The sequence below is a fragment of the Oryx dammah genome, unplaced genomic scaffold, assembly GCF_014754425.2.
Source record: "Oryx dammah isolate SB20612 unplaced genomic scaffold, SCBI_Odam_1.1 HiC_scaffold_8, whole genome shotgun sequence".
Lineage (NCBI taxonomy): Eukaryota > Metazoa > Chordata > Mammalia > Artiodactyla > Bovidae > Oryx > Oryx dammah.
Window position 1 is genome coordinate 47601473 of NW_024070192.1, and position 24139 is coordinate 47625611.

The following is a 24139-nucleotide window of genomic DNA, read 5'->3' on the forward strand; positions in this document are numbered from 1 at the left end:
ACTCTGTTTCTACTCTGGAGCCCCAGCCCTGGCATCTACTGGCCTGTAGCTTGAGCCAGTCGCTTTCCGTCTGGGAGCTTCACTTTTCTCATCTGAAAGGAGGAAAGCCACGTCTGTCTGGCGAGCTCGAGAGGCAGCGGTGAGGCATAAATTAGAAAAGAAAGTCAAAGCACTTAATGAACCTCAAGCTCACGTAACCCTTGTTATTTTTTCGTCTCCTCTGAAGTGTTTATTTTTAAAAATTTTTTTCAAAAACTTTTTATTTTGTATTGGGGTGTAGCTGATTAACAGAAAATCGTGTGCCAATATAGTATATTAACGCATATATATGGAATTTAGAAAGATGGTAATGATGACCCTATCTGCAAGACAGCAAAAGAGACACAAATGTAAAGAACAGACTTTTGGACTCTGTGGGAGAAGGTGAGGGTGGGATGATTTGAGAGAATAGCATTGAAACATGTATATTATCATATGTGAAACAGATCATCAGTCCAGGTTCGATGCATGAGACAGGGTGCTCAGGGCCGGTGCACTGGGATGACCCTGAGGGATGGGATGGGGAGGGCGGTGGGAGGGGGATTCAGGATGGGGCACACATGTACTCCCGTGGCTGATTCATGTCAATGTATGGCAGAAACCACTACAATAGTGTAAAGTAATGAGCCTCCAATTAAAATAAATATAATTAAAAAACAAACAATGGTGTGATGGTTTCAGGTGAACAGTGAAGGGTCTCAGCCATACATATACATGTATCCATTCTTTCAAAACTCCCCTGCCATCCAGGCTGCCACACAACATTGAGCAGAGTTCCCTGTGCTATACAGGAGGTCCTTGTTGATTATCCATTTTAAATATAGCAGTGTGTACATATCCATCCCAAACTCCCTAACTATCCCTTCTCCCAATGATACACATACCTCCTCCTTTGGCAGCAAGAGATAGAAGTCTTTTGGTTGTTGTTCATGAACATATTTACTTTATTTCATTTTAGAAAAAAAAGTGAGTTTTTAAAACTATATGAGGACTTCCCTGGTGGTCTGTTTTGCTATAAGTTTTGCTTTTGTTTTAGGTATGAAGGCTTTGTTAACAAAAGAAACCACTTGATACAAACACACAATATGCAATTCCAATATCTAATAGAGCATTGTTTGGCTTAATTTCAATATACAGTCATTAAAAGAAAAATAAAAACAACAGGGAAAGGTAACAGCATCTACATCAACAACTTGGACTGGAACCTGCATCCAGACTTGAATGCTGGGAAGTCCCAGATGACAGCGATCTGAAGCCTGAACAAGAGCACCTCCATTTAAAGTTTCCTAACATGGTCCGGGGTTAAGGCTCCATGTTTGCTCTGCAGGGGACACAGGTTCAATCCCTGGTTGGGAAACTAAGATCCCACATGCTGTATGGTGCTGCCAAAAATTAAAAAATAAAAGAAACCCTTGAACTATTAAAAAAAGTATGAACAGCAATAATAAAAATGCAAATGTGGACAGACACTCAATTAACATTGATAAGTAGAAATGTCATCCCTTTACAGATTTTATCTCAAAGTCTATCAGCTGTACATCAGCTTGCATTGCCACCAGCAGCCCCCGGCTGTAGAGTCCTGCTTGCTGAGCCACTGCTCTGGTTGAAGGTTCTGTGTCATTTGTACCACAGAGAATTCCTTTTATTGCTTGCGGTGATTGCTACACTGCACCCCAACGCTTGGCACACAGTGGGCAGCTCGCTCTGAGAAACTGTGGTTGCTAAGTCCTCCGACTGGGCCATCACTTCCAGTAAACTGACGTCATGGGCCCTGATGGGCCACACTGAGAAAGACAGCGTCACCTTGTGGCTTTCTGCCGAAAACATTCAAGCTGAATCTCCTTATGGAGAAGCAAACAGACAAACCCCTCTTAAAAAATATTCTACGAAAATCCAATCTGAATTCCTACAAAAATAACAATGTACTTAAAGACAAAGTCTGTTAAATGACATGTTAGCTAAATTCAATATGTACTTGTAATTGGGTGCTGGATTAAAAAAAAATGATGACTATAAAGGGCATTACTGAACAGTTGTGAGCATTTGATCATGGATGGTATGTGAGAAATTAATATTTTACCAGTGTTAAATGCTACTTATTCTGTGGTTCTGAAGAATGTCTTGTTACTAGGAGATGTACACAAACTGTTAGGGGGGAAATGATATCTCATCTGCAACATTTATTTCAGAAAAAAATGTGTATGCCAGCCATCCATACGACACATGCACACATATGCACAGATAAAGCACATAGATAAAGTGATATTTGAATCTAGATGGGAAGTATATTCTTGCAAATTTCAGTAGGTTTGAAATCTTACAGGTTGAAGATGGAAGAGAAAAAAAACATCAGCTTTGGCACTGGACCTTGGACCTGGTGGGTCTAAATGTTCATTGTACCCCCTCCCACATCCCCCTTTTTTTTGCTTTGGGGCCTTGGGCAAGTTATTTCCATCTCCTGCCAAGGGTTTTCCCTACTATAAACCGGGTTAGTAATACTACCTGTCCCAAAGGGTTATGAGGATGAAGGATGGTGGATGTAAGGGGCTGGCAGTGCCTGGCACAGAGTGAGCACTCAGTTAACGCCCACTCTAATTATGAAGATATATTTTGCTAAGACAGGTTCACTGGAAAGAACACATCAATGGGAAAGTTGGAATACTCCCACCTGCAAAGTGCTGGTACCCTTGCAGAAAACCACAAAATCCCCCCTTCTCTTTATTTGAAAGAACTGAGGTGTTTGGGAGGAATAGGATGAAAACCCATTCCAGGGGCTTAAAGAAACCCACTGCAGGTAAGGGGTCGGGTGGGCTTGGGTGGAAGCCAGCAGAGCAGGTGGAAGGGCTACCCATGGTCTGGGGAAGCAGGGAGGGGTGAGGCAGGGAGGGACAGAAACTCTTGGGGCTCCAGGGCTGGGAGATAGTGACTGCTCTTCGCTCAGAGTGGAAAAACCACTGGTCGCTTTATCTGCCCTGTCCTGCCCACATGCCTTCTCACAGAGCCTGCCCACTGGCTCTGCTCACAGCCCCCAGATCCAGGCTGGACACCCAACGGGACAAGCCCTGGATCCAAGGCTTGGGCTCACGAGGGAGGGGGCGGTTCTGGAGAGGAAATCAAACCAAGAGTCGGCTTTGCAATCACTTGGAGAATTTTAATGAAAAGCTGATTTCTTCACATTTGCCAGTCCAGCCCTCCCCAGTGAGGGGCCGAGATGGGGGCTCTGGACATGACTGAGGAGCCCAGTCTCCCATCCTCCTTCCCCTCCAGAGACACCGACATCCTTTCTAACTGCAGAGAGGTGGCTGGGCAGGGGCTCTGGAGCTTGGAGCTTGGAGCTTAGAGACCTGTGCGCGAGGGCAGAGCCCCAGGAGCCCTGGGGGGCTTTTACAGCAGCTGCTGCATGGAGTGGAATCGTGCCCTCCCAGAAGAGGGTGGGAGGAGGGCACTGCGGGGGAGCCTCCCAAGCTGCTTAGGACAAGAGCGAGAAGCAGAGTTGGCACAAGTTCAGGTTCAAGGCGTCCTCCACCCTAGCTCAACTCCAAACTGTTGATGTACTCTCGCACCCACTTCTTCTCTGGGTTGGCGCACACCTGGCGGTTCTTCCTGGTGATAAAGCTGCAGGAGAGAAGAGAGAGGACTTGGTCAGTGTGGAGACAGCCAGGTTTGGGGATGAGGGGGACTGAGGCCGGGAGGAAATGATACCGGGTGGGTTATTTTTGGAGCTCCACGATTGTGTTTGTGGCTTTCAAGGAAAGGATGCTTTCTCTTCTGTTGGGTCAAAGGGCTACAAGCCAGAAGCAGCTATGTGCGCACTGTAGCCCTCATGCCCCTGTACAAATATATGTACCCTGGAGAGCTCAGGGAATACGGGGCTTGAGGCGCCCAGGGTTGAGTGGGTCAACCACTCACTAGCCTTTTCTCAGCACTTCCTGTTTTAGAACCTGTGCTGGCTGCTGAAGACGCAGCGAAAAAGAGGCACCCTCCAGAACTGAGTCACAGCTGACTAAGTGCGAGACGAGGTGGCAAAACAAACGCACGCTGTGGTTCTAGGTAACACAGTGCCTGCCACACGTAGCCACTCAACGAAGGAACCTGTCTGTGGGTGAATGGAAGAAGGACTCAAGTGAGTCTTGAGTTCACCACTCACTGGTTAGATCACCTTGGGCAAATCACTTAGGGCCTCTGAGTCTACACTTACCTCTAAAATATGGAGAGAAATAATTCCTACTTTGCACAATTGCTGTGAAGCTCAGATGAGATAAATGAGTGAGAATGAGTTTTGGAAAATACCATATATGTGTTGTTATTGGGGTGCTGTGAAGCCTCTGTTTTAGGGTGGATCAGAGCAACATGAGACCAGAGGTTCTGGTAGTGGATGTGGTGGCTTGGAGAGGTTGAGGGCCCTGAGATATGGACACTTGTCAAAGCAATTAACCGGCCAGGATGTGGAGGCCAGTCTACAGGTGTCGATGGTATCAGCTGGAGGGCTTGCAGCCTGGGGACCATGGGCTCCGTCCAGCTGCCCGCCCTGCCAGTTTGCTGGGAGCGTAGTTCTCTCTGGGGGATGCCCCGGGCCTGGCCAGCAGCGCTTCTTGAGTTATTGCTGTTTAGTATCTAAGTTGTGTCCGACTCTTTTGCGACCCCACGGACTGTAGCCCGCCAGGCTCCTCTGTCCATGGGATTCTCCAGGCAAGAATACTGGAGTGGGTTGCCATGCCCTCCTCCAGGGGATCTTCCTGACCCAGAGATCGAACCTGCATCTGCTGCTTGGCAGGTGGGTTCTTTTCCACTGAGGCGCCACGAAGGGGCCGGCAGGGCTGCCCATTCATTCTCGGCTTCCTCTCCACCTCTCCCTGCCTCCCTGCACCTTTCTCACTTTGGCTTCTCCTGCAGGACGCTTTCCTGCGTCTTTCTGGGATTTTTTTCAGACAAAGTGAAGGCCTGGGTTGTCTGATGAGGAAGCGGATCTCTGGGCCCCTTTTCCTGCTCCGTCGTGGAGAGCATGTGCTCTCAGGGGAGCTGCTGCACCTTCTCTGAGCTGCGCTCTGGGTGCCCCATCGCCTCTCTTTCTCCCCCTTTCTCGGCGTGCAGAGAAGGGATATTGAGCAGAGGGCTGTTCTGAGTTGTCCTCTTGTTTGGGGTCTTGAGGGAGCTTCTGGCGCAGACCCTGCTCTGGGCTAGCCAGGTGTCATACAGGAAATCCTGCCGGCTCACTGTCCTCTCTCCTCGGCCCCACTGGCTTGTGGCCAGGAAATTAAAGGCCAGGAAACCGCCATCTGGAGGGCGGGGTGCCCCGGCCTCCCGCTCCTCCCTGATGAATGCGAGACTGGATGGCAGCCTCCCTTGCCAGGCCATCTCCCCCCGCGCCCCCCGCCTCCGTGGGGACCCTGTCTTGGCCCGGCTGCCCTCCACCTTCAGCTGCTCCTCCTGGGGAGCAAGTGTGCTCAGCATCGTACCCTTTCCTCTCATGTGCTCCCTCAAGTCTCTGGCTCTGGTGTGGCACACCGTGGGTGCCTAATGAATGTTTATCGAAAGAGTTAGTGACTGGACGAATTGCATTCATTCATCAAGTTTCACTTCTGTGTATCTAAGAATACATTTGTGGGGAGAAAGATGATTAGTTAACACCTACCAGGCACCTACTTGTGTGCCAAGAGATAGTCTAATTTCATTTTTCTTTTTATTATTCTCACTTTGACCCAGGGAGGGAAATACCTCTATTCTCCTCCATTTTGCAGACAAAGAAAATGAGGCTCAGAGAGGTGAAGTGACGAGCCCGAGCTCACACAGGTACTAAGTGGAAGAGCTGGGGCTCCAGGGAAGACAGACTGGCTGGAGCAGCCAAGATGGTTGAAATGCCACTCTGACATCGGAAGACCCCGTCCTCCTTTAAAAAGTGTCACACCTCCGGCCCCAGCCCCGTTTCCTCAGCACCTAAGCAGCTCACACTCCCTGCTGGACACTTCCACAGGCTCATGGTGCTGGCATCTTCGTCCTTTTTCTGTTTTAATTGGAGTATCACTGCTTTACAAGGTTGTGTTAGTTTCTGCCGTACAATGAAGTGAATCAGCTGTATGTATACACATATCCCCTCCCTCTTGGACTTCTCCCCGCCCCACCATCCCACCCTCTAGGTCATCACAGAGCACCGAGCTGAGCTCCCAGTGCTACACAGCAGTTCCCACCAGCTCTCTATTTTACAGATGGATATTTATGTCAAACCTAATCTAATTCATCCCACCTTCCTGGGATCTTAGTTCCCCTCTCAAGGATGGAACCCAGGCCCCCTGCACTGGAAGCACAGTCTCCACCACGGGACCACTAGGGAAGTCCCCGTCCTTTCCTTTTAAAACAGCTCTTCCTTGGGACTTTAGGGGGCTCCACGCTTCACCCTTCTCCAGGTGTGGGCTGAAACCTCAGGGTCACCCTCAAGCCCTCTCTCTTCCTTGCTCCCGACCTCACATCACCTCCCAGGCTTGCTGATTCTGCCTCGGAAGTTTCCTCACCCCGTCTCTCCTTCCCTTCCAGTCCTCTTCGACCTCAGTACCATTCATGTGGACAGCCTCTCCAGGGGACCCCTCTTGTCTAGACTTTCCCTGTTCCAGCTCATTTCACAGGTTTGATTCTTTGTGCTGACCCTTGAGGCCCTCAATGCTTTTCTACACGGAGACTCACAGAAACCTAAAGAGAGTTCTGGCAACAACCCTGCTGCCCGACACACCCTGTCCCTCAGTCCGATCCCAAGTCAAACAGCGCAAACTTGCCCTAAATCCCTTCTCTTAGCTGCGCCCCTAAGCGCTGCGTGTTCCTTCTTTCCTCTTGTCATGTTCTTATGTAGGGTGTCCTGGTCATTGCTGCACCCAACTGAGTCCCGGAAAGGCAGGGGTGGCGGTTTACTCCTCTCTGCCTGTCCATAGTAGGTGCTCAAAGAAGGTTTTTCTGTTTTGCTTTTCTGTCCGAAAAATACTTGCTTTCAGAAATAAAATTAGTAGTACTAAATAGCAAATATATAGCATAGCAATAGTTTGAAGAATTCATCAGGACCAAAAGCCAACTCTGAATACCTACAACTCTGGATGCTACAACTTTGCCAGTGCCGCAGGAATTTTTGGATTAAAAAACTTCAACGTGGGTGGTCCAGTGGGTAAAAGACTCCATGCTTCCAATGCAGAAGCCCCAGTTCCATCCTTGGTTAGGGAACTAGATCCCACGTGCCACAACTAAGAGTTGGCATGCTGTTACTAAAAGGGTCCTGGCAGGCCAGCAGCTAAGACCCAGTACGGCCCAACAAATAAGTAAATATTAAAAAACAAACAAACAAACAACAAAGTCCTCATTATACAGAAAACTTCACGATTGCCCCATTTTCATTCTTTAAGTCTCTATCGTCTTAAACTCCATAAGCAACGATCTCTAATGATCTTACTAGCATAGAAAGAGGAGGCTCCAGAAACAGGCTCCCTCTCTCACTTACTGTGCAACCTTGAGCAAGTCACCGAACCTCTCTGGGTCTCAGTTTCACTCTGAAACGTTGAGAGAATTCTTCGTATCTGTCAGGGATGCTATGATAAAATGTAGAGCTAATGCATGTAAGACATTTGACACACAGCAGGAACTTCCTAGGTAGCAAGAATTGTAATTTTTCCAAATGTCATAGCTTACATGTTTAAAGGAGAATCTCATTTCATTATTTTTTCTTCAACAATCAAAAACTATTTTTTTAACATGCTGCAACTAGGACCTTGACCTCTGACCTCTCCTCTCTAGTTCCTCTGAGGTTGTGGATGGCTTTGATTGGGGGCGGAATGTGGGGGACTGTGGGGTCCTTTTCTGGAAAGGGATGTATGAGTCGATCTTCTCCACTCAGGCACGTTGCAAACCAGGTTCAAGTACCACTCACATCCATAAAGATCAGAGAGCTAACCTAGCCCATCAGAATCAGGGTGGGGGCATGGGGGGGTGGTGCTCCTCCAGGAACACGTCTAGCTTGTTCCACGATAGCTGGGGAATTTGAATCCAGAGAGGGCAGAACCACAGCTGTTTGAGCAGCTGGAGGATGGGTGGGAATGGACCCAGCACCCTCTCTGAGGGCTCCTGCCAGGGGAGACTGATTCTGGGGCGGGAGTTTTCCCTCCCTCCCCGCCCCCCTGCCCCTGAGGGTCCCACGGGGCTGAGACTCACACAACCGCTGCCATGGAGCACTTGCTGCTGGTGTAGAAATATTCCTGGACGTGGGTGCGGGGCAGCGGGCGGGAGAGGTAGGCAAAGCAGCAGGGCGTGGTGTCCGAGGCATCTGGGAGAAGGAGAGAAGGAGACTCCTGGATCCGTCGCCAGTGCACAGTGGGTACTGGCTGGGCGCTTTATAGGATTTATCTCCAGCAGACTATTTTCCTCCTTTGGCTGAAACTGAGGCTCAGAGAGGTAAAGACACTTAGCCGTGGACACACAGTGCCAGAGTGGGGATTCTCTCACCTAACCCTTGAGGCCAGCTGGCCTCCTTTCTACACCACAGCCCCATGCCTTGGGTTCTCAGGGCAGGCTGGGTCTCCTCTGGGCTGGTCTTAGTTCCTCTGGCCTTATTCTTGCCCTCCTAGGATCCTTGGTGGATTCAGAACTTGGTTTCTTTGAGACCTAGGCTGGGTTGTGGGGAGGTTTTTAAAACTCAGACTTCATGACTCAGCCAGGGCACCAAAGAGGGGGCTGAAGATGCATACTGCCTCGTGGGAGCCTCTGACTGAAGCTACTGAGAGGAGGACAACTCAGCAGTGATTTCAGGATGCCCCCGGGAAGGGTCAGTTGCCATTTCTGAACAGAGTAGTAGTGTTTCAGAGCCAAGAAGAACTGGGTTTGAACACCACTTTTCTTACTTCCTAGCTGTGTGACCCTGAACAGGTTACTTAACCTCTCTGGATTGTCAAGGACAGTTACTCAAAGATTAGATGCAAATATTAAGTAAGATGATATATGCAAGGCAATCAGCACAATACTTGATCCATAGTGGACATTTAATTAGATTTTGTTATCTGTTCTCTAAATCTATGAAATGGGGAAAGTATGACTGTCCCAGGAGGATTTTAGTCAAGTGCTTAGAAACTTCTTAGAAACCCTGCTGGTGATGACTAACATGAGTTAGTGGTGTTTGCAGGTCAGCTCAAGCAGCCTTTGCCTGTTAGTAATCCCAGTCCACACTCGGTGAGCACCTGCATGGCTTGGGGTGTAGACCTTGAGGACACAGACAAATTGATCAGAGGGGTCCCTGCCATGCAGTGGCTTAGAGATCTATCCCAGACAACTGTAGATGGTATAAACGCTGCAGTTGAAAAGAGGGCAAGGGCTTCCCTGGTGCCTTAGTGGTAACGAATCTCCCTGCTAATGTAAGAGACACACATTCAACCCCTGGTCTTGGAAGATCCCACATACCCATGGGGCAACTAAACCCCGGCACCACAACTACTGAGTTTGTGCTCTAGAGCCCAGGAGCCACAAGTACTGAGCCCAGGCACCCTAGAGCCTGCACTCCGCAACAAGAGAAGCCACTGGAACGCAAAGCACTGCAACTAAAGAGTAGCCCCCTGCTTACTGCAACTGGAGAAGAGCCCGTGCGGCAATGAAGACCCAGCACAGCCAAAATAAATAAATAAAAATAAATAAATAATTATATATATATATATATATATATATAAAGGAAAGAAAAGAGGGCGAGATCTGGGCGAGTTTGGGCTGGCCCTGGGGACTGTGGAGGTCAGGACTTGGACTTACATGGGGAGGCAGACGCAGGAGCGCAGAGGGCGGTCGCCATCAGGAGGACAGCGAGGGCAGCGGAGGAGACCTTCATGGTAGCTGTGGGCAGAGGCTGGGGCGATCCACGTGCTGATCCTCTGCAGCTCCGGCTGGCCCTTTACAGGCCGCCAGGCGGCCCTTTATAGGCAGGCAGGCGGGCAGACGGGGCGCCCCCCCTCGGGGAGTTTCCAAATAGCAGCCACACACTGCTGCTGATATCATCAGTGAAATTGCACAAAACGGAAAAGAAAACTGAAATAGCCTCCGGAAATATATGTGTGTATGAGAGAGAGAGGGTGTGTGTGTTTGAGTGAGTGTGTGTGTGTCTCTCTCTCTTCTCCCGGCCTTCGCATCCAGAGTGAGCTCATCACTTCCCTCTTGGCCCTCGAGAAGAGCCAGCACAAGCCGCGGTGGCAGAAAATCTCTTCCACCGCAGACAGGCCTGGGCTTTGTCGGCCAAGGCTCTCCTTGGTCCTCCCAGAGGTCCGGGAGCTGCTTACCCCCGGGGCAGGAGGAGGGGCAGAACGACCAGATGGGAGCCTGGGTTCCCTGGTTCCCACAGCAGTGCTCCGTCCATGAAGTACTGCTCATCGTGATGAGATGCGTCATTGGGGCGTCCCTGAAACCGAACCCAAGTGGTGGTCTGGATTAGACCCGAGGTGCTCCTTCTGTTTCAAAGCTTTAGATACAGTCGATGTTCATCAATTCCTATTTGGGTAATTCAGAATTCGTGACAGTCTGGCCTGGGCTGAAGTTGACTTCTGAGTTATCTAAAAGAGTCTATTGACAGTGATAAAGGCAGACACATTTTAAAAAGTGTAATTTTAAAAATATAATCTTATACCAAGGATGTTTCTTGCTAGCTACTGTCACCTATGTAACTTGGCGGCTGAGGAGGACTGAATCACCCAGAATGGGGAGAACTTGTCTCTTTTCTTCTTTTTGAAGACTTTGAGGCAGGATGGTTGTTATTCTCCTTTTATAGAAGTGAACACTAAGCCTCAGAAGAGGTCATTAAGGTCCTCAGATCACACTGCCGGAAGTGGGGCTTGAACCCAAGTATTTCTTTTTTTATTTCAGACTGACTTAAAAAATGAACCATAGTTGATTTACAAATTGTGTTAATTTTAGGTCTACAGCAAAGTGATTCAAATATATATGTATAGATAAATTTATATCTATCTGTATACACATATGGGCTTCTCAGGCGGCACAGTGGTAAAGAATCTGCCTGCCAATGCAGGGAACGTAAAAGACTCAGGTTTGATCCTCGGGTTGGGAACATCCCCTGGAGGAGGAAATGACTACCCACTCCAGTATTTTTGCCTGAGAAATTCCATGGACAGACGACCCTGGTAGGCTACAGTCCATGGGGTTGCAAAGAAGTCAGACACGACTGAGCACACACACACACACACACACACACACACACACATTGTATATTCTTTTTCAGATCCTTTTCCATTATAGGTCATTGTAAGTTACTGAGCATAGTTCCCTGTGCTGTACAGTAGGCCTTGTTGTTTCTCTGTTTTGTATATAGTAGTGTGTATCTGCTAATTCCAAACTCCTAATTTATCTCTACCTCTGCCTTCTCCCTTTGATAGCCCTAAGTTTGCTTTCTATGTCTGTGAGTCTGTTTCTGTTTTGTCAATAAAAAGTTCATCTGTATCATTTTTTTTAGATTCCACATATAATTTATATCACATAATATTTGCCTTTCTCTGACTTAGTATGATAATCTAAGATATCTGACTTACTTCACTTAGTATGATTGTCTTTAAGTCCGTCCATATTGCAGCAGAATAGCACTATTTCATTCTTCTTTTATGGCTGAGCAATATTCCATTGCATATATGCACCACATCTTCATCCATTCATCTGTCTATGGACACTTAGGTTACTTCCTTGTCTTGGCTATTGTGAATAGTGCGGTTATGAGCACTGGGGTGCACGTATCTTTTCAAGTTAGAGGTGTCATCTTTTCTGGATATATGCCCAGGAGTGGAACTGCTGGAACGTATGGTAACTCTATTTTCAGTTTTATAAGGAACCTCCATAGTGTTCTCTTTAGTGACTGCACCAGTTTATGAACCCAAGTACTTCTGATGACCATGCTCAAGTCCTTTCCACTGACCCACATTAAGTTAAGCTGTTCATCCCCTCTAGGTGCCAGGTGTTATTGTTCTAAACCTATAAGAATCCTCTTATTACCTCCTGACCTATTAATCAATTAGCAATAGAAAATACAGTTTGGGAAAGCATAGGCCACATCATTTAAAGAAATAAATTGCAAGCACTTAAGAAACATCCAACCGTCTACACAAAATGATCTGCCTGTTTGAATTGCTCCCTTCACAGAATCCCCTTAGTCCTCAAACACATGGGAAGCTGTGTGGCCTAGTGGTTAAGAGCAGGCACTTTGGTGTTTTTCTCCTTTATGAGCCAGGTAGCTTCCTACAAGTTACTTCATCTGCCTGGTCTCAGTTTCCTCATCTATAAATCAGGGATAATAGTACTGGCTCCTCCCATAGCTGCTGAGACAATTAAGATCCCATAATGTGCTCATGCTTGTAAAGGTCTTAGTACAATTCCCGTTAAGTACTTCATAACATTAGCTAATGTTATTAGCTATTATCATCATATTATTATTAACAGTAAGAAAATGGCAGTCCCTTTAAGGATATTCTATACTGTAGGTTTTTCACTGATTTAAACCGGACCCCCCACTCCTACCGTTGATATGGATTACTGAACTTTATTGTAGCTGTTTAGTCACTAAGTCAAGTCCCCTTGTTTTGTGACTCTGTGGACTGTAGCCCGCAGGCTCCTCTGACCATGGGATGTCCCAGGCAATAATATGAGAGTGAGTTGCCAAGCCATTTCCTTCTCCAGGGGTCTTCCCAACCCAGGGATTGAACCTATGTCTCCTGAACTGGAGGTGGATTCTTGACCGCTGAGCTACCAGGGAAGCCTGAATTTATTACAGAGACTAATTTTAAGCAGGGGTGAGTTGAGGCTTAGAGAGGTTAAATGACCTGCTTAAGGTCACATAGCCTAAAGTGGTAGAATTCAACATGGAACCAAGGTTTGTCTGAGTTCCTAGCTTTCCACCACACTGCACTGTTTCTGGAGAAATCCTGAAACCTTTGCTAAGGCTCAGTTTCCCACGTGAGCTCCGTTTCTGTTGCCTTTCCTCAATCTCAGCTTCCCTCTTTCAGGAAGAAAGGAAAGTACTTTCCTGTATGCCAAATCTGCTGAGTTGGGACACGAGCTGAGGACAGAGATGTGGGAACCACAGATGGACCAAATTCATCCCCATTTTAAAATCCAAGTGAACCTTTCTGCTGTGTGTGTGTGTGCCTGTCGATATATAAGCGGTCATGGAAATGGGTATGTGGTTTGCAAGGCTCGTTGCTAAGCAGGAATAGCAGCGGGCATGTCAGGAGTATTTTCTTCCCTTTTGGTGGTTCCAGTGGATTGTGGGGTTGCAGAGGAGAGAGAAGAACCCAATTGTAATTCACTTCTGCCCTTTCTCCTGTGTGAAATCAGAGTTTGGACTCATGGAGTCAGTGTATCTGTGGCTCAAAGGTACTGATTCCAGGAGGAAATCAAAACACCTATGTGAACAGTTTGGTACCTGGTGCAGGGTGAGTGTCCAATGAATGGCAGCTATCATTAAGACTCACCCAGAATTTTATGTTTCTGAAAACCAGGACTGCCTGCCCGTCTGACTTAGCACACGGTGGTTGAGAGGATCTAGGGAAGTGATGATGGCCGATGTGCCTAGGGACCAGGGGAGGTACAAACGTCATGAAGATGCCTCTGTCCTCCCTGTCCTGTCAGAGTGCCTAGCCAACACCGCTCCTTCCACAAACTGTCACTGACAATTGCTGTGAGCCAGGCACACAGAGTGAGCCAGTCAAAGGCCTGCCCTCTGGAGCTTCTGTTTGTGGGTGGGGGAGGGGGAGCCAACCCAGGACAAGGGAAAACAGACTCCTTTTTGTGTCATCTTTTCACTTCTCTTGTTTTCACTTCCTGAATACAGTAACAACGTATTATGCTTTTTTTTTTTTTTCCAATTTGTTTAGTGTATCCTTTCCTTGCATTCCAACAAATGTCTTGGACATGACTGATGCTAAATTAATGCTGGTTTATGGGCTTCCCTGGTGGTGCAGTGGCTAAGACTCTGCACTTCCAAGGAGGGGTCCTGGGTTCCACCCCTGGTCAGGGAACTAGATTCCACATGCCCCAACTAAGCACTGGCAGGCTGGAATTAAAGATCCCTCTTGCCACAACTAGGACCTGGAGCAGCCAACTAAATATGGGGAAGGATACAGGCACCGATGCGTCGACCCCCTACCTCACGTATGTTCCACCCCAGTCCCCCGCAAGGGGACCTGCGATGTCCCTGGCCTCTCGTTTGCACCCCGCCCCTCCCCTTTGCCCGTACCAGCCCGCGGGCGAGGCCCACCGCGGGATGGAGAGGAGGGCGCAGCACACCGAGGCTGGGAGGCCCGCGAGGGGCGCCCCCTTCCCTCTAGACGCCCCTCCTTCTGTCCGGCCCGCGCTCTCCACCCTGGCGCCTCGGTCTAGGTGGGACGAGCGCCTTCCCAATCGCGGGGATGAGAGGGGCGCCCGCCAGGGTGGGCCTCTGGCGGAGAGGCGGAGCCCCGCAGAGGGTCGAAGGGAGGTATGGATGCTAAGAATCTGATGAAAGCTGTGAACGCTTTCCACAAACACGTGGAGACCGACCCAGACACACGCACACATCACTTTGCATGTAAGAGGTTCATAGACCCAGCAGGATCCTTGATGGGCTCTCAAGTTCAGACAGCTGGTTCTCTGTCCTGAAGGAAACCAGACGCACGCTGCCCCCAGCCGAGTAGGGCCCCTCCTCGGCCCTTCTGGCCCAATCTTTCCTTTTCTCTTTCTTTATTTAAACTGGCCGCCTGCCCAGCCTAACACTGTGATGTTAGGAAACCAAAGGCAGGCAAAGAAAGTGAAACCCCATCTCCTCTGGATTCCCAAGCTTTGCTCTGACCTCGAGTTCCCCGCCCCCGTGACTGTGTGGGGAGTGGCTCTCGCTTTTCTGGTGGACATTAAAAAAAAAAAAAAAGGAAAGAAAAAATGTCCAGAGCCAGGGAAATTCCCTCCATCCTCTAGGAATCCCAGTCGAGGGGCCCTGAGAGAAGTCTGCAGCAAAGTCATTTCCTCTGGATGACCCTTAATTGTCTCCATCCACAAGTTAGAGAGGGGGCTTCCCTGATGGCTCAGTGGTGAACAGTCCGCCTGCCAAGTCAGGAGACACAGGTTCCATCTCTGGATCGGGAAGATCCCCTGGTGACGTGAGTGGCAACCCACTCCAGTATTCTTGCCTGGGAAACTCCTTGGACAGAGGAGCCTGGCGGGCTGCGGTCCATGGAGTCTCAAAAGAGTTGGACACAACTGAGAGACCAAACAGCAAGGCAACAAATTGGAGATTTGCTCTCTGATTGTGTTTTTCTTCTGCACCCTCCTTAACATGAGGGAATATCTCCGGCTTAAGCCAGTGCGCTGCTGTCTCCCGCTGTGTCTGCAGGCCCCCCTGGGGTAGGTGCTAGTTGGTGAGGGTGGCGGCCTCTAGGGGGCGGCAGTGTGAAGGTGAAGGGGAGGCCTCCCAGTTGATGCAGGGAGTTTGCCCAGGTGGGAGGGGGATCTGGACCCCTATTCAAGACTTTTCCTGCTCCATCCTGCCCTGTCCTTTGATGCCGAAAGCTCAGCTTCTCTGTATACCGGTTCTGAATCTCTGAGACAGAGCTTTTCGGGAAGTAGAAAAGAATCGATTTATCACTTTTCCAGGCAAATGGGACCATGGCAGGCTCATGCCTTCAAAACCACTTGGGGAAGATAGTGAGAAGTTTTATAGGAATTGTTGAAACAGCGCGTAACCAGCTCTTGGACATTCTTCTGATGGGTTGGTGGTGAGATAAGGAGGAGTCAGCATCATCAACCTTCAAGTCCAAGGGGTCTGGGGTCTCCAGGCTTGTGGGCAAGCAAGCCATACTTCTCCCTGCTGCGGAGGGTTTCTGTATCTGCAAAACAGCTCAAAGATATTGTGTGTATCCCTTGATGAGGAACCAGGACCTTGCCCCAAGGCTGCTCTTGACTGTTTCTCCCTGATCTCCCATCCCCTCCTTTCTCTATTTAACAACTGTCTGAATCTGCCCAGTGGAATTCAGGGAAAGTCATGAAGGCCACTAATCAAAGAAACGGGGGACACAGAAAGCCCTGTGCTCAGGAGCCCCAGGCGGCCCTGCATGGTATCTCCCGTTTGCCCAGCTGCGGTTTGCTCGTCCTGTCATCCTGTTCGGGGCTGCCCTTCCCTTCCCCATCCCCTGGTACATTTCACTGTCAGGGCACCAGCCATGACACCCGTGCTCCGGATTCAACCGCAGCGAGGTCGAAGGGCTGCAGCTTCTCAGCCTCCCTCTGCTCGCGCCTTCACCACACAGGACAGGGGCTGTGTGTGCCCTGCTTGTTTACTGCAGCTGGAGACCACAGGTGGTGTATTTGCTCGTGCGCTCACCCCTTTCACTTCGGGGTAGGTTGGGGAGGCGGGACTGGAGGAGCCCACCGCAAGGCGCCCTGGAGGTGGGGCATCGAGGCCTGGACAGGAGGATCAGTTTTTCCAAAACTGCTGGAGATGGGGGATGGGGCAATTTCAGGGCCTCCTCCTCCTGACCCTTGGGAGTCTGTTCTTTGTTTTACTCCGCGTGTTTGTCAGAGGCTTCCCTTTCTCTGTGCTCACTTTCTGAGCCCCCTTCCGCTGTCCCTAGACCTTAGGAGAAAGCCTGGTGAAGGCGAGGACAAACTTGGGGCTGAAATCAAACAGATCATTTACTCTCTGTATGTCTTTGGTCGAGTTATTAACTCGTCTACACTTTGGTTTCCTTTCTAGAAACAGGGCAGAAAACTCCTGGCTCCTGGGACTTAGCTCTTAGCTCCAGAGGATGAAAGAAGGCAACCAGTTGACCTCCCATCACCAATCCTGGCATGGGCATATAAAGAAAGCAACGCATTCTCTCTGTTCTCCGAAATGTCAGGCTCCAGAGTTTCCTCCCTCATGGTACCTGGCCCCCCACCCTACCCCTGCTCAGGGGAGGTATTCATCTCAGCTCAGCGTCAGGAGACATGGGGGCAGGCGAGGGAAACTGATGGTGATTTTCCACCAGCTGTCCGGCACTGTGCTGGATATTTTAGGCATTGCTAGATATTTCAGGCGTTATTTTGTTATTAGGCAGAAAGCACACAAAAAACGGTAATGACTCAGGCCTGCCTTGACCTTTCCTGCCTTCTGTGTGGCAGATTTTAGAAACCCAGGCCCTGGATTTCTCGCTCTCTGAGCCTGGCTGCTGGGTGAGACCTGGTCCTCGCTTCCCCCCTGTTTTCGAAGAGTTTCACAGACAGATTGACAAAGGAAGTAACACAAGTTTCAGAATCTCACAGGGCTCTGTGGCTGTGGTCTGGATTCTGCCCCCTTTTAAGAGCTGGTTCTGAGACACCCCTTGACCTCTTGCCTGTCGCAGCCATGCCTGGGGCTGGGGGTCTGCAGTCTCCTGTTTCTTTTCCAACCTGCCCCCCACCCACCCCGCGCCGGAGCGCGTTCAGGCCACAGAGAGAGGGACCTTAGGACCTCCGGAGGCATTCGCAAGGAAATCCCCTTGGGGAATTTTCTCAAAATGGGATTTGGAAATTCTGCACCTGAGTCACTCCTGACAGAGGCAGCTCTGGACAGTGACAAAAGGCGGGGACAGGGATTTAGGAGATCTGGGCTCTGGCCCCAGTTCAGCTCCAGACCTCTTTGTGGGATGTTGGCAGACCTCTGCCCTTTGTGGCCCTCCATTTCCTCGTCTAGGAAGTGGAGATTTGACAGTATTGTTTCTGAGGCCGATCTTGGTTAAAAGCTATAAAACTAGAGGATTTGTGGTATCCTGGAGGAGAGTTGGGGGTATGTATTCTAATGCCCCTAAAATTTTTCACATCACTTCTCCTGCAGGTAAGGCTGAGGGCTTATCTTATCATCTCTCCTTCCTTCCAGTCCAAGGGAAGGGACTCACCTTACTACTTAGCTCGTGAAGTCCTTGCGTGGGCTGTACTGGTCGGTCCTTTCTCTTCATTCACTCCTCACTCCTTCCATTCCCCCCCGCCCCCACCTTTCCATTCATTTCTACGTCTGTGACATGTAAAATTCTTTGGGGCTTCCCTGGCGGCTAAGTGGTTAAGAATCCACCTGCCAGTGCAGGAAGCATGGGTTCGATCCCTGGTCCAGGAAGATCCCATGTTCTGTGCGACCACTAAGCCCTTGCGCCACAACTGCTGAGCCCACGCTCAGCTATTGCAGCCTGCACGCAATAGAGCCCGTGCTCTACAACAAGAGAAGCCACAGCAAAGAGAGGCCCATGCACTTCACCTTGAGGGTAGCCCCCGCTGGCTGCAACTAGAGAAAAAAAGCCCTCATGGCAGTGAAGATCCAGCACAGCCAAAAACAAATAAAATTATAAAAAATAAAATTCTTTGTTTCTTAGTGTAGAAAACAACTCTGGCTAACTTAAGCAGGAGGGTATTGTACTGGGGGCAATGCTGAGTAGTTCACAGAATGGATAGAGCATTGGAGAACCTGGCTTGGAAAAAGGGCAAGTGAGAAACCAGGGTATCTGGGCGGCCAGTACTACTGGACAGTCTCATCAGGGTACCACTGTTGAAATAAATACACCCAGTCATTTTTCCTATCCACATCTCAATCTATTAAAGATTCAGAGTCCTAGGGGAAGGAGGGTAAACTGCCAAGCTGGTGTCATTTGCTTGCTTCTTCGCTAGGAGAGGACAGAACTTTGCAATTTGCAGTACCACTGAGAATGTATACCATGAAGGAGAAGTCCACAAAAGGATATCAAGATGATATTTGGAACGGAGAATGGATACTGTGGAAGGAACTTAAAAAACAGACAAGAAACATATTAAACCAATACTCCACCCAACCATCCACCCATTCATCTATCCATCTATCTATCTATCCTTTGGCCAACCAAGAAACACACTTAAAAAAAAAAAGCCAAAACCTTTTATTTTGTATTGGAGTATATTGTTTAACAATGTTGTAACAGTTTCTGGTGAATGGGGAAGGGACTCAGCATACATATACATGTATCCCTTCTCCCTCAAACTCCCCTCCCATCCAGGCTGCTGCAAAACATTGAGCAGAGTTCCCCGTGCTATAGCAGTAGGTCCTTGTTGGTTATCTATTTTAAATATAGCAGAAGAAACACAATAAAAAAAAAACCTTTTTTTTTTTTTTTTTGGTCTGTGTGGCATGTAGGACCCTAGTTCTCTGACCAGGGATGGAACCTGTGCCGTCTGCATTGGAAGAGTAGAGTCTTAACCCCTGGATCACCAAGGAAGTCCCTGAAGAAACACATTTTTTATTCAGCACCGCTGGCTCAGACGGTAAAGCGTCTGCCTGCAATGTGGGAGATCCGGGTTCGATCCCTGGGCTGGGAAGATCCCCTGGAGAAGGAGATGGCAACCCATTCCAGTACTCTTGCCTGGAAAATTCCATGGGCTGAGGAGCCTGGTAGGCTACAGTCCATGGGGTTGCAAAGAGTCGGACGTGACTGAAAGACTTCACTTTCACTTTCATGCTCCAGAGGCCACACCAGGAACTTAGAGTGCAAACCCATCCATCAGAAATATCCCAAGAGTCTTCTTGGATGTACATACAAAGGATGTTTATGTGGCGCTGAAACAAAGACGAGGACCCAGAGAAAGGAATTCATGTCTATCCACGCACTGGAGGGCCTCTAACAACGTTTCTAGGGACAGAGTGACTCGTTTTGCATGCGGGCAGACAAGGGATGGTTTTTGTGGACGTCTATTGCAGGAGATTGCTCACCACAAGTGCATAACAGGATGTGGCCAGGATTAAGCCTCTTAATCCTAGGTTCTGCCTCTAGTCTCTTTACCTCTCTAGCAGTAGGGAAGTCATAGTTCCTTTTTAACATCTCTCAAATGGAGACTGTGAATATAAGAATCCCTGCCCGGTATAACTCAGGGAACTTCTGTGAAGGTGGGGAGAGTTAGTAGGTGTGAGGTACTTTCCAAGTGCAAAGACAGAACTGTTTTTGCCATGCTTACTTCTGTCTCCAGAGTGACTAATGAGAACACTCCTGGCTCACGTGTCCCTCTCACTTCTTTCCTCACTGCCCTCCACCTAGCGGTCACCCTGGAGAGGGTCTGTTGAGATTTTTGGTTCTTTAGGCTGGTGGATGAATGTCCAGGATAATCACTGCTGCTCACCTTGGAGCTGTGAATGGCCAGGGCTCTGTGGGCCCGTGCAGGTTGGAAACAGCCCCTGGGTGAGTGTGTGTGTGTGTGTGTGTGTGTGTGTGAGCAGGTCCTGGTTTCTTGTAGAGGGGAATACAGTGACTCAGAAAGCCCTAAAAAAAGGTGGGTGGCTCAGCTACTTTCAGTTCACAGTAGAAAGGAGATGGTTCTCCAAGTTTTTGCTAAGTCAGCACAAGAGATTAGAGGTGAGATCAGAAGGTGAAGCAGATATTGTCTGGAAATTGCCCCATGCTTACAAGGACCCAGGCCATGACCCTGGGTGAAGCTTGTCAATTCCCAGTGCCTGAGTTGTCATCTGTGAAACGGGTGGCTTGCCTGTTGGTGGTGCTGCCTCATCTTTGTCACTTGTCGTAGGATGAACGTCTGTCCAGGCACAGGCCTGCCTGTCTGCCCCCAGCTCGTCTCTTGCAGCCAACAGTCATTCCTCATATGGAAAGTACTCTGTGCGCTGCCTTTCATTGTTGTGGTCTACACACACTGCCACCTCTCTGGAGGGTTGCTTGGCAAAACCCATTCAAATTTTCAAAGCGCATATTGTATTTAATAAGCACAGGCAATTCTACTTCTAGGAACTTATCTTACGTTCATACGCACACGTGCACAAACTTAATATATACAAGATAGTCATGGTTTGTAGTAGTGAAGGCTGCAGACAGCCTCACTGTCCATCAGGAAGGGACTGACTGGGGCTTCCCCCATGACTCAGTGGTAAAGAATCTGCCTGCAAAGCAGGAGCTGCAAGAGATGTTTGTTCGATTTCCGGGTGGAGAAGATCCCCTGAAAGAGGGCATGGCAATCCACTCTAGTATTCTTACCTGGAGAATTCCATGGACAGAAGAGCCTGGTGGGCTACGGTCCATAGGGTTGCAAAAAGTCGAAAATAACTGAAGGGCTTGAACATGCAAGGGGCTGATTAATCTGGCACTTCCATATAATGGAATTTTAGGTAGCTACTAAAAAGAATGATGTAGTTCTTTATGTGCAGATATGAAATGACCTCTAAGATACAAGAGGCAAGAAACAGAGTAGCTTTTGAAGTGTGCTACATGTGTGTGAAAAAAGAAAACTCACCTATGCTTGTAAATGTACAGATTCTCTTCTGGAGGCTCTTGGGAAACTGGTATTAATTACCTTCCCTTCCTATCAGAAAGGGCAATGCAAAGGAGGCCTGGGGGTAGGGGTAAGAGGGGTAGTGCTTTTTTTTTTTTTAATCTTTCAGACACTTAAAACATGAGTTTAGGGACTTTCCTGGCAGTCCAGTGGTTAAGACTCCAAGCTCTTAATGCAGGGGGCACGGGGTTCAATCCTGGTAGGGGAACTAAGGCCCTACATACCGCATGGCAGAGCCCAAAGGAAAAATGTGAGTTTATTTAGGACAAAAGTACATTTTGAAAAATTGACATGAGTCATTCTTTTTAAATTTATTATTATTGCTATTATTTTTTACTTTTTGGCTACAATGCAGTGCATGTGGGCTCTTAACTTCCTGACCAGGGGTTGAACCTAGGCTCCCGGCATTGGAAGCGCCGAGTATTAACCACTGGAGTGCCAGGGAAGCCCCAACATGTATCATTTTAAACAATATAACCATTCAAAATTATTAAAGTATTTATTTTAATACTTTAAAAAAATTACCTTTTTTACATGACTCCTTCACCCAACTTGGTTGACTTTTTTCTTTAAAAATTTTTTATTTTATATTGGAATACCATTTTGCTGACAAATGTCTGTATAGTCAAAGCGATGGTTTTTCCAGCAGTCATGTATGGATGTGAGAGTTGTACCATAAAGAAGGCTGAGGGCCTAAGAACTGATGCTTTTGAACTGTGGTGTTGGAGAAGACTCTTGAGAGTCCCTTGGACTGCAAGATCAAACTAGTCCATCCTAAAGGAAACCAGCCCTGAATATTCACTGGAAGGACTGATGTTGAAGCTGAAGCTCCAATACTTTGGCCACCTGATGGGAAGAGCTGACTTGTTAGACTCTGATTCTGGGAAAGATTGAAGGCAGGAGGAGAAGGGGGCAACAGAGGATCAAATGGTTGGATGGCACCCATGGGCATGAGTTTGAGCAAACTTCAGGCGAGAGTGAAGGAAAGGGCAGCCTACTGTGCTGCAGTCGCAGAGAAGGACATGACTTAGCAACTGAACAACAACAGGTGATCAACGATGTTGTGTTTCATGTGTTCAACAAAGTGATTCAGTGAAACAGATACATGTATCTGTTCTTTTTCAAAATCTTTTCCCATTTAGGTTATTACAGAATATAGAGCAGAGTTCCCTGTCCTCACTGATTATCTATTTTAAATGTAATAGCGTGTATATGTCAGACCTAAACTCCCAATTTATTCCTCCCCACCAGAGGAATACTATTTTTGTATCTTCAGAATTTAGTATCATGTGCATTTTCTGTCAGTTTATAAAGAGTCATCTGGCAGGAAGTGCCCAGGAGTCCCTTGGCATTTCAAGCTTGGTCTTAGAGTCTCTTTAATCTCTAAGTCCAATGAGGGACCCAGGTCTCATGGGGGTGGGATGGCTCACCCAGAGGGTCATCCTTGCTGCAGTCTCTCACTCAACCCCTCATCCCATCAGCTTTTAAAATCATGCTTTGACCCCCAAAACACAGCCTTCTGTGGTTTCCTCTAGAAGGAGACCGATGTCTGGACCTTGGGAAGGGAGGGGCAGATTTCTACCTCCTCCGAGAGAGAGGGTGTTGCGTAGTGGAAATTCACAGGCTTTGCAGTTGCATAAGCTTAGTTTCAAATTCAAGCTTCTGCTGCTGAAGCTGTGACAGTTCAAGAAACTGCTGTGATCTTGCTAGATGGTCTGCTCATCTGTAAAACGGGCTGACTGCTACTGAGCCCTGGGACTGGAAAGACGAGAGGAGGTCATTGTGTATAGTGCTTGGCACAAGCAGCTGCCCAGTGAATAGCTGCAGCTGCGCACATGGTCACTGAGGTTAGGGTGACCTCTTCTCACAAGGGAGGGAAGAAACAGTGGTGGTTGGAATTGATGGCCCCCTGGGCTTGGCCCCTTGCTGCGTAGAGGTGGAAGGGCATGGTGCCTGGCAGCCAGGGGGGAACAGTGCCTGCCTGCTAGGGGTGCTTGGTGATTAGGTAGTCTGGAGAGCCTCGAGTCTGCAGCCGCCTCTCTGTAGCTCTGACGTCTGGAGATGGTGTGGTTGGCCCCAAGGTGACTGTTTGCAGGACGGGACTTGCCCTGGTGTTCGCCGTGGTGACTCTGGTCAAGGAAGAGCCTGACTCAGGAGGAAGCAGGAGTGTTGAAAGCTGCTCTGTGAGGCTGGCATGACCCCAGCATCAGGGGTTCTTATCTCCTGGCTCCACACGTGACTCTGCAGCACACTGGCCTTTCCTGCCGCTTGGGAACCGTTTTAAAAATGGGGTTTTCCTCCCAGCTACAGAAACATCCACTCTTCCAAAGGGGGGGCAGTGGTGGAGGCCACAGAGTTTAGAGTAAGGCCTGCCTGGGTTTGAGTTCTTGCCTGGATGTTGATTCACTCATTGGCTGTGTTCTTTAACTTTGCTGAGCCTCAGTTTCCTTGTCTGTGAAAAGGGGATAATAATGCTGCCTACTTTGCACTGTGAGGATTCACAGAAAGGTATGAGGCAGTACAGAAATGTTGTCTCAGGAGAGCTGGTTAAAGTTGAGCTGATTGGTCTAAAATGAGGGCTAAAATCTTCTTAGGGAGGGAATTACTTTTGGGTTTGAGGAAAAGGTGCATAATGGACATATCTGATTAAAAAGGGGGAGACTCCCTGCCTTATCCCACCCTACCTCTGTCGTCTAGAGAGGGCTAATTTTTCTGCAAAGGAAAGAAATAGGTTTGAGAGTTTTTCATGGTCAGTGTGAGAGTTGGTGTGTAATTGTGAGGGAGAAGAGGGGAGATGCCCAAGGGTCGCAGGTGTTGGGAAGAAAGT

The 24139-nt window shown here is 48.6% G+C and overlaps 1 protein-coding gene across 1 annotated transcript; it reads right to left on the reverse strand.

The window, feature by feature from the left end:
- Positions 1-3169: 3169 nt before the first annotated feature.
- CCL5 (C-C motif chemokine ligand 5) lies at positions 3170-9951 on the reverse strand. The gene is made up of 3 exons (XM_040244068.1): positions 9799-9951; positions 8221-8332; positions 3170-3654 (listed from the first exon to the last, which is right to left on the reverse strand). The coding sequence occupies exons 1-3, from the start codon at positions 9872-9874 to the stop codon at positions 3567-3569; spliced, it is 276 nt and encodes a 91-aa protein (XP_040100002.1). The 5' UTR covers positions 9875-9951; the 3' UTR covers positions 3170-3566.
- Positions 9952-24139: the final 14188 nt, after the last annotated feature.

Bases quoted from the DNA above. Each gene is read 5' to 3' on its own strand.
- CCL5 (XM_040244068.1), bottom strand. From the start codon at position 9,874: ATGAAGGTCTCCTCCGCTGCCCTCGCTGTCCTCCTGATGGCGACCGCC. The intron at 8,333-9,798 runs GTAAGTCCAAGT...TCCTTCTCCCAG, and splicing joins TCCTGCGTCTGCCTCCCCAT to ATGCCTCGGACACCACGCCC. The intron at 3,655-8,220 runs GTGAGTCTCAGC...TCTCTCCTGCAG, and splicing joins TGCTCCATGGCAGCGGTTGT to CTTTATCACCAGGAAGAACC.